The sequence below is a fragment of the Mobula birostris genome, chromosome 1 (genome assembly GCF_030028105.1).
Source record: "Mobula birostris isolate sMobBir1 chromosome 1, sMobBir1.hap1, whole genome shotgun sequence".
NCBI lineage: Eukaryota > Metazoa > Chordata > Chondrichthyes > Myliobatiformes > Myliobatidae > Mobula > Mobula birostris.
In genome coordinates, this window is record NC_092370.1 from 38634561 (window position 1) to 38649514 (window position 14954).

The 14954-nt window shown below is 42.6% G+C and overlaps 1 protein-coding gene across 7 annotated transcripts in view; it reads left to right on the forward strand.

Moving 5' to 3' along the window:
• The window catches only part of ppp1r42 (protein phosphatase 1, regulatory subunit 42), a 133943-nt gene that overhangs the window by 94573 nt on the left and 24416 nt on the right, over positions 1 to 14954 (forward strand). For 3 of the 7 annotated variants that reach the window (XM_072254326.1, XM_072254335.1, XM_072254344.1), the window contains 2 exons: positions 656 to 698; positions 12470 to 12511. In XM_072254326.1, coding sequence (XP_072110427.1) covers positions 656 to 698; positions 12470 to 12511 — 85 coding nt within the window. The remainder of the gene's footprint in view (positions 1 to 655; positions 699 to 12469; positions 12512 to 14954) is intronic. The other 4 variants (XM_072254364.1, XM_072254380.1, XM_072254374.1 and 1 more) reach the window with 2 other exon arrangements.

The window sequence follows — 14954 nt, forward strand, 5'->3', positions numbered from 1 at the left end:
CTTTTATTAAGACAATGCTTATCTCCAGAAAACAGACGAGACTCAGCAATTGGCGCATACTTGCTGAGCTTCAAGGGTCTAATTCCAGTTGATTACCATGCAAATCAGGCTTTGCAGGTCATAATGCTAATAATTGCTCCTCAATTTTAAGTGTAGCTAATGGTAGTTAGAAATATCTAGTGTTACTGAGTCTGGATTATCTAAGGCAGAGGATGAAGTTGGGTCAGGTTATGCAAGTGGAAATAAGACAGCCTAAAATGATGATAAGTTATTTGTTAAAAGCATATTGGAGATCAAGCTTGCACAGCCTTGTTCAGTCTTTGACTGCTGCACCAATCCTAACTTGGAAAAGATATCTGCTGCTGCCACGTGTATTTGATGTTAGATTTGTATTACCTTACATTGCTCTCAGCATAATCTTTGTATGAAGGTACACACACAAACCAAATCTTTTTAAAAAGTCAAATTAAATTTTACCAGAGGATTGTCACTTGCCAGCTAAGTATATTGTAACATCATTAAATGTTTATAATCATTGATTTTGCTATTTGTTCATTTGTAAATATAGTGCAGCTATTCTTTAAAATAATTCAGTATGATTTTAGTTAAAAAATGTCACTCCAAGAAATCCCATGCTTGTTTTCATTCCTTATAGATCAGAACCAGTGGAATTTTTGCTGCTGCCTTCTCTGTCCAAGGTAGAGTACCATATATGTTTTATTACTTTTTGTAAGAAACAAATACAGGAAGTGTTTGTTATAGCTGCCCATAGTTAAATAAAGATAATATCCTCTATATGTGAGACTGCAAAATCCTGACCACCGTCAGGAAAAATTATGTGCAACTGTTGATACTAATTTGAAGTATTTTTCATCCAAAACTTTATGACCATGAATTCTATGACATTAAGGGTGGGTGGACTTGGCTTCATCATAGCCCTTTGATCACACCAAGATTTATGAGACTTATGATTGTTTACCTCAATAAGATTCTTTTCCTTGTGAAATATAATTTGACATTGGTTTAGTTTAATGTGATAATTTGTTTATTATCTGTTGCTGGTAATACTTCCTACATGATTGTTCTGAAGTATTGAAAGTTGTTCTAAATAAAAAATAATCTGTTATTCCTTGAATTGCAGTAAGTGAGATGTTGTGGTCTAACTTTGATTATTTAGGAAATCCCTACTATACACTTCGCTAAACTGTTTTAATTTTCTCTCTGAATTTGTTTTTAAAAGATTACTTTTGCTGTTGTCTTTATTATGAGATCAGTGTGCTGATTCTTTGACGGATCAATACATTCTGGTTTCCTGGACAGGTTTCAGGTTTCTCTGTGCTGAGAAGGATTTTATAGCCTATCACATCCACTATTTTAGGAAAGTCATTCATCACTGGTAGCATTATCATTTCTGTTTTGGTGATAAAAGCCTTTGTCTTTGCACAAGTTAATGTTGTACATGTTAGTTAAACTTTTATACGCGCAGCTTGGTTCTGGTTAATCTTTATCTGATAAAAACTAAATACATATGTTGCTAGGTCTTGTTCCAATTATTTCCAGATAGCATTCTGTTACAACGTCTACTGTACATTCATTTGTCCATAATGATGTTTTTTACATTGAGAAGTCATATACATCTTCCCATTAACTATGCATTTGACCATTCTATGTAAAGTGTGCAACACACACAAAATGCTGGCACCTCAGCAGACCAGACAGCATCTAAGGAAAAAAGAACAGTTGATATTTTGGGCCAAGACCCTTCGGCAGGACTGGAGAAAAAGAAGATGAGGAGTAGATTTTCAGAAGGCCTTTGACAAGGTGCCACACATGAGGCTACTTAATAAGATAAGAGCCCATGGAATTACAGGAAAGTTACATACGTGGATAGAGTGTTGGCTGATTGGCAGGAAACAGAGAGTGGGAATAAAGGGATCCTATTCTGGTTGGCTGCCAGTTACCAGTGGTGTTCCACAGGGGTCCGTGTTGGGGCCGCTTCTTTTTACATTGTACATCAACGATTTGGATTATGGAATAGATGGCTTTGTGGCTAAGTTTGCTGACGATACAAAGATAGGTGGAGGGGACAGTAGTGCTGAGGAAACGGAGGGTCTACAGAAAGGCTTGGATAGATTGGAAGAATGGGCAAAGAAGTGGCAAATGAAGTACAATGTTGGAAAGTGTATGATTATGCACTTTGGCAGAAGTAATAAATGGGCAGACTATTATTTAAATGGGGAAAGAATTCAAAGTTCTGAGATACAACGGGACTTGAGAGTCCTTGTACAGGATACCCTTAAGGTTAACCTCCAGGTTGAGTCGGTAGTGAAGAAGGCGAATGCAATGTTGGCATTCATTTCTAGAGGAATAGAGTATAGGAGCAGGGATGTGATGTTGAGGCTCTATAAGGCACTGGTGAAACCTCACTTGGAGTACTGTGGGCAGTTTTGGTCTCCTTATTTAAGAAAGGATGTGCTGACATTGGAGAGGGTACAGAAAAGATTCACTAGAATGATTCCGGGAATGAGAGGGTTAACATATGAGGAAGGTTTGTCCGCTCTTGGACTGTATTCCTTGGAGTTTCGAAGAATGAGGGGGGACCTGATAGAAACATTTCGAATGTTGAAAGGCATGGACAGAGTGGATGTGGCAAAGTTGTTTCCCATGATGGGGGAGTCTAGTACGAGAGGGCATGACTTAAGGATTGAAGGGCGCCCATTCAGAACAGAAATGCGAAGAAATTTTTTTAGCCAGAGGGTGGTGAATCTATGGAATTGTTGCCACGAGCAGCAGTGGAGGCCAAGTCATTGGGTGAATTTAAGGCAGAGATTGATATGTATCTGAGTAGCCAGGGCATCAAAGGTTATGGTGAGAAGGCGGGGGGAGTGGGACTAAATGGGAGAATGGATCAGCTCATGATAAAATGGTGGAGCAGACTCGATGGGCCGAATGGCCAACTTCTGCTCCTTTGTCTTATGGTCTTATACATTTAAAAACTGGAGGAGGGGGGCAGAGAAACACAAGTGATAGGTGAAACCAGGAGGGAGAAGGATGAAATAAAGAGCTGGGAAGTTGATTGGTGAAAAAGGAACAGGGCTGGAGAAGGGGGGGGGGGGTGGTGTCTGATAGGAGAGGACAGAAGGCCATGGAAGAAAGAAGAGGGGGGAGGAGCACCAGAGGGAGGCGATGAGCAGGCAAGGAATAAGATGAGAGAGGGAAAAGGGGATGGGGAATGGTGAAGGGAAGGGGGGGTCATTACCGGTAATTCAAGAAATCGATGTTCATGCCATCAGATTGGAGGCTACCCAGACGGGATATAAGGTGTTTCTCCAACCTAAGTGTGGCCTCATTGCAAAAGTAGAGGAGGCCATGGATTGACATATCAGAATGGAAAGTGGATCTAAAACGGGTGGCCACTGGGAGATCCCACTTCTTCTGACAGATGGAGTGTAGGTGTTCGGTGAAACGGTCTCCCAATCTATGCCGGCTCTCATCAATATACAGGAGGCCACACCGGGAGCACCAGACACAGTATATCACCCTCACAGACTCACAAGTGAAGTGTTGCCTCACCTGGTAGGACTGTTTGGGGCCCTGAATGGTAGTGAGAGAGGAGGTGTAGGGGCAGGCGTAGCACTTGTTCCGCTTGCAAGGTTACATGCTGGGAGGGAGATCAGTGGGGTAGGACGAATGGACAAGGGAATTGCATAGGCAGCAATCTCAGTGAAAAGCAGAAACTGGAAGCGGGGAGGGAAAGATGTGTTTGGTGGAAGGATCCCGTTGGAGTTGGCGGAAGTTCCGGAGAACTATGTGCTGGATGCGGAGGATGGTGGGGCAATAGGTGAGGACAAGAGGAACCCTATCCCTGGTAGAGTGGCGGGAAGATGGGGTGAGAGCAGATGTGTGTGAAATGGAAGAGATGCAATTGAGGGTAGTGTTGATGGTGGAGGAAGGGAAGCCCCTTTCTTTGAAAAAGAAGGACATCTCCTTCATTCTAGAATGAAAAGCCTCATCCTGAGAGCAGATGCGGCAGAGCTGGAGGAATTGAGAGAAAGGGGTGGCGTTTTTACAAGTAACAGGGTGGGAAGAGGTATGGTCTAGGTGGCTGTGAGAGTCCATGGGATTATAGAAACATAGAAAATAGGTGCAGGAGTAGGTCATTCGGCCCTTCGAGCCTGCACCGCCATTTATTATGATCATGGCTGATCATCCAACTCAGAACCCCGCCCCAGCCTTCCCTCCATACCCCTTGACCCCCGTAGCCACAAGGGCCATATCTAACTCCCTCTTAAATATAGCCAATGAACTGGCCTCAACTGTTTCCTGTGGCAGAGAATTCCACAGATTCACCACTCACTGTGTGAAGAAGTTTTTCCTAATCTCGGTCCTAAAAGGCTTCCCCTCTATCCTCAAACTGTGGCCCCTCGTTCTGGACTTCCCCAACATCGGGAACAATCTTCCTGCATCTAGCCTGTCCAATCCCTTCAGGATCTTATACGTTTCAATCAGATCCCCCCTCAATCTTCTAAATTCCAATGAGTACAAGCCCAGTTCATCCAGTCTTTCTTCATATGAAAGTCCTGCCATCCCAGGAATCAATCTGGTGAACCTTCTTTGTACTCCCTCTATGGCAAGGATGTCTTTCCTCAGATTAGGGGACCAAAACTGCACACAATACTCCAGGTGTGGTCTCACCAAGGCCTTGTACAACTGCAGTAGTACCTCCCTGCTCCTGTACTCGAATCCTCTCACTATAAATGCCAGCATACCATTCGCCTTTTTCACTGCCTGCTGTACCTGCATGCCCACTTTCAATGACTGGTGTATAATGACACCCAGGTCTCGTTGCACCTCCCCTTTTCCTAATCGGCCACCATTCAGATAATAATCTGTTTTGTGACAGACATCAGTATTATAACAGACAACAATTATAACAGACATCAGTAGATAAGCTGTCTCCAGAGATAGAGACAATGAGATTGAGAAAGGGGAGGGAGGTGTTGGAAATGGATCAGTTAAATATGAGGGCAGGGCAGAAGTTGGAGGCAAAGTTGATGAAGCTGACTAGCTCAGCATGGGTGCAGGAAGCAGCACCAATGCAGCTGTCAATGTGTGTAGGAAAAGTGGGGGACGGACACCAGTGTAGGCTTGGAACGTGGACTGTTCAACATAACCGACAAAAAGGCAGGCATACCTAGGACCCATGTGAGTGCCCATGGCTACCTTTTGTTTGAAGTAAGTGTGAGGAGCCAAAAGAGAAATAATTAAGACTGAGGACAAGTTCCGCTAGACAGAGGAGAGTAGTGGTGGAGGGGAACTGGTTGAGTCTGGTGTTCAGAAAGAAATAGGGAGCTTTGCGTCCTTCCTGGTGGGGGATGGAGGTGTATAGGAACTGGACGTCCATAGTGAAAATAAGATGATGGGGGCAAGGGAACTTGAAATCATTGAAAAGATCCAGAACATGTTAAGTGTCACAGATGTAGGTAGGAAGACACTGAACTAGGTGGGGAAAGAAAACACAGTCATGGTATGCATATATGAGATCAGTGGGACAGGAACAAGCTGAAACAATGGGTCTACCTGAACTCTTCTTCTGCCGGCTCCGTTTCTGAGCCTACTTCTTCGGCAAAGACACTCCCACCCCCACCGATGACCCCTTCTCCCGTCTTCAACCCTCCTCTTCATGGACACCTCGCTCTGGTCTTCTGCCTGCTCTGGATCTCTTTATTGCAAACTGCCGACGGAACATCAACCGTCTCGAGTTCACCACACCTTGTTCCCATTCCAACCTTCCGAATACTCTGCTTTCCACTCCCTCCGCACTAATCCTAACCTTACTATAAAACCCGACGATAAGGGGGGTGCTGTTGTAGTCTGGCGTACTGACCTCTACCTTACCGAGACACAGCGACAACTTGCGGATACCTCCTCTTATTTACCCCTCGATCCTGACCCCGCTAAGGAGCACCAGGCCATTGTCTCCCACAGCATCACCAACTTTATCCGCTCAGGGGATCTCCCATCCACTGCTACCAACCTGATAGTTCCCACACCCCACACTTCCCGTTTCTACCTCCTACCCCAGATGCATAAACCTGCCTGTCCAGGTAGACCCATTGTCTCAGCTTGCTCCTGCTCCACCGAACTCGTTTCTGCATACCTCGACACTGTTTTATCCCCCCTTGTTCAATCCCTTCCTACCTATGTTCGTGACACTTCTCACGCTGAAACTTTTCGATGATTTTAAGTTCCCTGGCCCCCACTGCTTTATTTTCACCATGGATGTCCAGTCCCTATATACTTCCATCCCCCATAAGGAAGGTCTCAAAACTCTCCGCTTCTTTTTGGATTCCAGACCTAACCAGTTCTCCTGTACCACCACTCTGCTCCGTCTAGCAGAATTAGTCCTTACTCTTAATAATTTCTCCTTTGGCTCCTCCCACTTCCTCCAGACTAAAGGTGTAGCCATGGGCACCCATATGGGTCCCAGCTATGCCTGCCTTTTTGTTGGCTTTGTGGAACAATCTATGTTCCAAACCTATTCTGGTATCTGTCCCCCACTTTTCCTTCACTACATCGACGACTGCATTGGCGCTGCTTCCTGTACGCATGCTGAGCTTGTTGACTTCATTAACTTTGCCTCCAACTTTCACCCTGCCCTCAAGTTTACCTGGTCCATTTCCGACACCTCCCTCCCCTTTCCAGATCTTTCTGTCTCTATCTCTGGAGACAGCTTATCTACTGATGTCTACTATAAGCCTACTGACTCTCACAGCTATCTGGACTATTCCTCTTCTCACCCTGTCCCTTGCAAAAATGCCATCCCCTTCTTGCAATTCCTCCATCTCCGCCGCATCTGCTCTCAGGATGAGGCTTTTCATTCCAGGACAAAGGAGATGTCCTCCTTTTTTAAAGAAAGGGGCTTCCCTTCCTCCACCATCAACTCTGCTCTCAAACGCATCTCCCCATTTCACGCACATCTGCTCTCACTCCATCCTCCTGCCACCCCACTAGGAATAGGGTTCCCTTTGTCCTCACCTACCACCCAACCAGCCTCCGGGTCCAACATATAATTCTCCGTAACTTCTGCCACCTCCAATGGGATCCCACCATTAAGCACATCTTTCCCTCCCCCCCCCACCTCTGCTTTCCGCAGGGAACGCTCCCTACGTGACTCCCTTGTCCATTTGTCCCCCCCATCCCTCCCCACCGATCTCCCTCCTGGCACCTATCCTTGTAAGCGGAACAAGTGTTACACATGCCCTTACACTTCCTCCCTCACTACCATTCAGGGTCCCACACAGTCCTTTCAGATGAGGCGACACTTCACCTGTGAGTCGGCTGGGGTGATATACTGCGTCTGGTGCTCCCGATGTGGCCTTCTATATATTGGCGAGACCTGACACAGACTGGGAGATCGTTTCGCTGAACACCTATGCTCTGTCTGCCAGAGAAAGCAGGATCTCCCAGTGGCCACACATTTTAATTCCACGTCCCATTCCCATTCTGATATGTCTATCCGTGGCCTCCTCTACTGTAAAGATGAAGCCACACTGAGGTTGGAGGAACAACATCTTATATTCCGTCTGGATAGCCACTAACCTGATGGCATGAACATTGACTTCAGTAACTTCCGCTAATGCCCCATCTCCCCCTCATACCCCATCCGTTATTTATTTATTTATATACACACATTCTTTTTCTCTCTCCTTTTTCTCCCTCTGTCCCTCTCACTATACCCCTTGCCCGTCCTCTGGGCTTCCCCCCTCCCCCTTTCTTTCTCCCTAGACCTCCTGTCCCATGATCCTCTCATATCCTTTTTGACAATCAACTGTCCAGCTCTTGGCTCCATTCCTCCCCCTCCTGCCTTTTCCTATCATTTTAGATCTCCCCCTCCCCCTCCCACTTTCAAATCTCTTACTAGCTCTTCTTTCAGTTAGTCCTGACGAAGGGTCTTGGCCCGAAACGTCGACTGTACTTCTTCCTAGAGATGCTGCCTGGCCTGCTGCGTTCACCAGCAACTTTGATGTGTGTTGCTTGAAATTCCAGCATCTGCAGATTTCCTCTTGTTTGGGTCTACCTGGACAAGCGGATTTGTGGATCTTGGGTAAGAGGTAGAAACAGGAGGTACGGAGTTCAGGAACTATGAGGTTGGTGGCAGTAATGGAAGATCCCCAGAGCTAATAAGATCAGTGATAGTGTGGGTGAAGATAGCCTGGCTCTCCTTGGAGGGATCCTTTTTGAGGAGTAAGTAAGAGGAGGTATCTGAAAGTTGTCGTTGGGCCTCAGCAAGGTAGAGTTCAATCCACCAGACTACTACAGCATTCCCTTTATCTGCGGTTTTGACGGTGAGGTTAGGATTAGTGCGGAGGAAGTGGAGAGCAAAGCGTTCAGAAGGGGTGAGGTTGTAAAGTGTGAGTGTTTTTAAAGTGAAATGTTAAAATTCTTTTATCATGGAAATGGTTTATTATGTCATAATTCATCACAACAGGTATGAATATTTTACTATATTTTGTTTGTAGTTTCTGGCTTTTTCAATGTGCATTATGTTCAAGAATTATAAAAATCTGTACTTATTCCAGCTATGCAAGATGCCCTCCTTAAACTGAAATTTGAGAGTATTTTGATTTTGACTTTGGGACATGACATAGTGCTAATGTGCTAAATTAAGATTTCCAGGGCAGTCTGTGCATTTTCAGATGTTGTGGCTTTGGAAGTGGAGTAAATTGGTCAATTTGTGCTTAATAATAAAAATGCTTAACATCCTACAAATTAGGTTCCACCCTTGCACCTCAGAGAAGCAAAAGCAAATCTAACTAGTTGATACTGCAAACACTTGTTTAGATACAAAATAAATTCTGTGCATCTGGTACAAATAAGTACTTCTGCATTAATATGTGTAATGAATGAAGTGATTGCCTTGATCTCAATATTGTGAACTGTCTGCAGCAGATATAAATTATTTGTAGGTCTTCTTAATATTTTTAGTTGAAATTTAAAAATAAGAACTGAATAGGTTTATTGGTTCTATGATTTGGTTATAGTAGCTTGTCTAGTTGTTCTTAATAGCTTTTAAACAAAGACAATTGATGTTCTGACCTCAGCATGGAAAGAGGCTGTACCCCACCAATTTCACACTGACCGCTCATCTATCCTACACCAGTCCCATTTTTTTCTCTTCATATTCCCATCACTTCACCCCCTGCCCCCCCCCCAGAAAGTCATCTCAGATGGGACCATTCACTTGGGTGGCAATTTACAAAGGCTAATTATCCTATAGACATGCACACATTTGATCTGTGAGAAGATTCCAGAGTATTCAGCGGTAAACTGCTGGGATAATATGCAAATTCCACACCCTTGTTTCAAAGAATTCTTGAAACAAGAATAAAAATACCAGAAGTTACTTTGGTCTTAAAAGTTTCAATTTTTGAATTTATCTCTATCAACATATTCTATTTCTATTGTATGTGACATCTTAGGAGGCCATTTTACTACTTCTATGTACAACTAGTACTTAAACAAATTCTGGATGTCATGCTATTAATAATGAACTTGTGCATTCCCAGTGGGGAGAAAAAAATCAGCACATGTTTGGTTAATTGTTGGACATTTATAACTGGAGGCACTCTGAACAATAATTGTAAACTGCCTGTTGCAGACATAGATTATTTATAGGATTTATTTCCAGCTTATTCACATAATTAATGTTTATTTATCTTACAGAAAGAACTATTTATTCATATTAATCACCATTTAAAGTTACTGAGTAATCAGCTAACAAACAAAAAGTAACTCTTTTTGCTACAAACAAAACACAGAATCGGTGAATTGACCATTGTATTAAAATAGATAAATGTGTTAAGGCTGTTGGCAGGGCTAATGACAACCAAGTGGATGCTATGGAGGATTCATAATTCATGGTTTACATTTATAATACTTACCTATTGCAATGTTTGGTTGAATTTTGCCCATGTGCAAGAACAGTAAATCTATGTGAGGGGAAACCCAGAATTCAGAGCAGTAGTCTGTCGCCAGCTTGTTAATCTGGCCACCATATCGGCATATCATTTCCAGGATGATGATGTGCACACTTTTATGTTAATTCCATTTTTTAAAGTGACAAGTCAACATACTGCAAGGAGGAAACAATGAACTAAGATGATGGAGTACAGATATCCCAACCCAGACCCTTGATTTAGTCACACATGAAGTTATGACCAAGAGTATTGTGTCACAGCCAGTGATAGTATGATCTAATCAGTTAAGGAAGAGCCAAAAAGTAGCATACTTATCTACATCCCCCTATTGCATGATGTGTCCAATTCCTCACTTTGTGAGGCTCCAACATATTACTCCTCACATTAAATCACCTTGATGCTACTGGGTTTATATAGTACATCTGCACAGCCACTACTGACATTTAATCTCATCCTTCAGTTTAAAAAAAAGTAGAAAATGTGAGAAGCACTCAACAGTGGGGACAAAAATAATAATATTTTGAATCAAGAGCACTTCATCAAAACTGGAAGAGTAAAAATACAAGAATATTAATGTTGTCAAGAATGTGGGATAGTTGGGGGAGGGGTGTTGGTGATGGTAAAGAGAACAGAGGAAATGTCTGCAAAAAGAGAGCAAACCAAAAATTGTCAAAGTAACTGTTGTGTATTTAATATTTCAGTAATATTTGGGTAGTGTTGGAAATATATTGTTTGATTAAGCATTCTTGTTTGCTCAAATAATTCTTTACAGGTTATAGGTAAGAGTACATGAATGGCATATGTTATCACACCACTAAGTCTTTCAATTAGTTATGTTTTGGAATTAAAAATTGTTACAGTGGTGACAAGGATGTTTCAAATAAACCTGAGATGACTTGATTGGAGTATTGTGCAGATGCAACGGAAGTGTTCCCGTGCAGGTCCAGCAAAGAGTTAAAAATCAGGAAGTTTTTCAACGGGAGTTGTCGTTTGGAGAACTGCGCAGACACAACAGAAGCATTTGCGTATGGGTCCGGCAAAGAGCTCAAAAAGCAGGAAGTTTTTCAACAGGGGTCATTGATTGGCGTACTGCACAGACACAACAAAAGCATTACCGCACAGGTCCGGCAAAGATTTTTTTTTTAAAAAACAGTCTCTATAAAAGAGGGGTACCACCTAATGGAGTGATCATTGTGGGAGCAGTTGTCGTCGGAGTAACCTGAAGCAGAGTAGTAAGGCTTTGGCTCAACAAGGTTTCAGTGAGAACAGGTGGAGGCAAGATAAGTAAGTAAGTTCATTCTTTATTTCTTATTTCTTATTTAAATAGGAGGTATGTCTACAGAGCCAGTGTTCTGCTCTGGGTGTCAGATGTGGGATTTCCAGCCTCGCTGATGGCCACATCTGTACCAGGTGCATCAAGATTCAGCTCCTTAGAGACTGTGTTAGGGAACTGGAGCTGTAGCTCGATGACTTATGCCCCATTAGGGAAAGTGAAGGAGGCATACACAGGAGCTACAGAGAGGTAGTCACCACAAGGCTACAGGAGACAGATAAATTGGTGACTGTCAGGCGAGGAAATTCTTTTCAAGGCTGAGTGGAGGTCAAGGGCAATGCCAGTGGTCCCAGTAGCCAAGAAGGATGGGTCTGTCAGGATCTGTGGTGATTTTAAGGTCACCATCAACACAGTACTGAAAGTAGATCAATACCCTCTGCCTAGGATAGAGGATATCTTTGCAAACCTTTCTGGAGGAAACACTTAAGCAAAGTTGACATAACTGAGGCCTACCCACAGATGGAGATGGAAGAACAGTCCAAAATGTTTCTCACCATAAATAATCATATATGGCTTTATCACTATAATAGGCTTATTTATGGAGTAGCATCTGCACCTACATTCTGGCAGAAATTATGGACCAGGTACTGCAAAGCTGCCCAGGTACTCAATGTTACCGGTAAGGATGATAAGGAACATCTTCTTGTGCTTTTTTTTTGAACTCAAACATCTCGCTGAGCTTCAACAGGTAGGTAGTTGTCTCAAGTGTGTTTAAAACTTCCTTGTCACTGCTGTTATGTTTTGTAACTCCAAAACATAAAAAGCTAATTGAAGGGAAAACAAGGGAGCCGGGAATGCGAGTCTAACTTTGTTTTTACTTTAAATGAGGCATGCACATATGATGTGGTGCCATAATGACGTAAGCCATTTACGTACTTTTAACCCGCAATGCATTGTGTAAACATCAAACAATGCTTAATGAAACAGTATGTTTACAATATTACTCGAATATTACTGAGATGTTAAATATACTGTTCAATAACTTTCACCACTAATACAGCCTGACTTGCTTAGAGCTCTAGCATTTTCTGTTTGTTTCTGATTTCTAGCATTTGCGATTTTTGCTCACATTTTGATGTAATTTGATACATTTTCTTCATTGTTACCATCAATTAATGTTCTCTAAAATATTGTCCAATGTTTCTCTTATTCATAGAACAGCAAAAAGATACAGAAAACCAGAGATGGACAAATGGTAGTAAGTCTCAATCCAGCTAATTGTAGCTCAGTTAGGTTACTCTGAGTAAAAAGTGAACAGATAGAAAAGTTGATGTCAGGCCTATCCAGTAACACTAATAAGTATAAGACCATAAGACATGAAGTAGGAGCAGAGTTAGGCCACTCTGCCCATAGAGTCTGCTGTGCCATTCCATCATGATTGATTTATTATCCCACTCAACACCATTCTCTCCGTAGCCTTTCACATCCTGACTAACTAAGAATCTATCAACTTCAGCTTTAAATATTCTCAATGACTTGTTCTCCACAGCCATCTGTGGCAATGAATTCCACAGATTTACCATCCTCAGGCTAAATAAATCCCTTCTCATCTCTGTTCTAAATGGACACCCCTCTATTCTACAGCTGTGCCCTCTGGTCCTAGACTTCCAAGTCCCTTTGCACCTTTGAGTTTTGAATTTTCTTCCCATTTAGAAAATAGCCTATGCCTTTATTCCTTCTACCAAATTGCATGACCATACGCTTATCTACACTATACTCCATCTGCCACTTCCTTGGCCAGATTCCTAATCTGTTCAAGTCCTTCTGCAGACTCCCTACTTCCTCAACAATGCCTGCTCCTCCACCTTTCTTTATATTGTCTGCAAATAGGCTACAAAGCCATCAATTCAAATCGTTGAAATGTAATGTGAAAAGAAGTGGCCCCAATACCAACCCCTGTGGAATACCACTTGTCATGGCAGACAACCAGAAGGGGTACCTTTATTCTAACACGTTGCCTCCTGCCAATCAGCCAATCTTCTATCCATGCTAGTATCTTTTGTGGTGGTGGGGAGAAGATATTTCTCTATCAAAGTAGGTGTAATGTGCTCCTTCCCTCTGCTAGTCTGCAGGTCACCCTTTTGGGTAAGATGTAGCACCTGCTTAGACCCCTGATCAGGGTCATGTGAAGTCATGGGAGCAGGTGGGGCTTAGTCGTATGAGCAACTAGTGCATATCACGTACCACTGACGCCAGGCAGACAATCTGAAGAGTATTAATGATGGCTTGGGTTTACCTGTCTTGTAAAGACACTGCCCAGAAGAAGGCAATGGCAAACCACTTCTGTAGAAAAATTTGCCAAGAACAATCATGGTCATGGAAAGAGCATGATCGCTCACATCATTTGACACAGCACATCATGAATAAACGAGTATTTTTCCAGTAATATCATGTGCTCTTATCTTGTTAAGCAACCTCATGTGTGGTGCCTTATCAATAGCCTTCTAAAAATCCAAGTAAACAACATTCAAATAAACAACATCCACTGACTATCCTTTGTTTATCCTGCCTTTTATTTCCTCAAAGAATTCCAACAGATTTACCATACTGGGACCTCTGCTATTTGTCATGTATATAAATGACATTCATGAAAATGTAGGTTACAACTACTCTCACTTCTGCCTGCCCCGTGACATTCCCAAATTCCTGGCATGCTGCTAGTGTCTTCCACAGTGAAGGCTAACACAAAATACTTAAGTTTGTCCTCCATTTCTTTGTTTCCACCTCCCCCCCCCCCATTACTATCACTCCAGCATCATTTTCCAGTGATCCAAAATCCACTCTCACCTCTCTTTATATATCTGAACACTTCGGTATACTTTTGATACTTTTGGCTAGCTTACCTTCATATTTCATCTTTTCTCACCTTACGACTTTTTTTAGTTGTCTTCTGTTGGTTTTTAAAAGTTTCCCAATCCTCTAACTTCCTACTAATTTTTGCTATATTACATGCCCTCACTTTTGCTTTTATGCTGTCTTTGACTTCCCTGGTCAGCCACGACTCCCTCACCCTCCCTTTAGAATACTTCTTTTTTGGCATGTATCAATCCTATGCCTTCCAAATTACCCCCAGAATCTCCAGCCAATACTGTTCTGCTGTTGTTCCTGCTAGTGTCTCCTTCCAATCAACTCTGGCCGCCACCTCTGTCATGCCTCTGCCCCTTTAGTCGACTGTAATACTCATATATCTGACTTTATCTTCTTCCTCTCAAACTGCAGGGTGAATTCTACAATATTATAATTAATGCTTCCCAAGGATTCCTTTACCTTAAGCTCCCTGGTTCATTACACAACATCCAATTGAAATTGCCTTTCTCCTAGTGGGCTCAACCACAAGCTGCTGTAAAAAGCCATCTTGTAGGCATTCCACAAATTCCCTCTCTTGGGATTCAGCACCAACTTGATTTTTCCCAATCTTCCTCCATAATGAAATTTCCCATGACCATCATAACATTCCCTGTGTTACATGCCTTTTCTATTTCCCATTGAAAATTTATATCCCACATCCTGGCTACTGTTTGGGGGGCCTGTATATGACTTCCATCGGGGTCTTTTACCCTTGCAGTTTCTAACTCTATCCACAAGGATTCTACATCTTCTGATCCTATGTCACCTCTTTCTTAGGATTTGATTTCATTTTT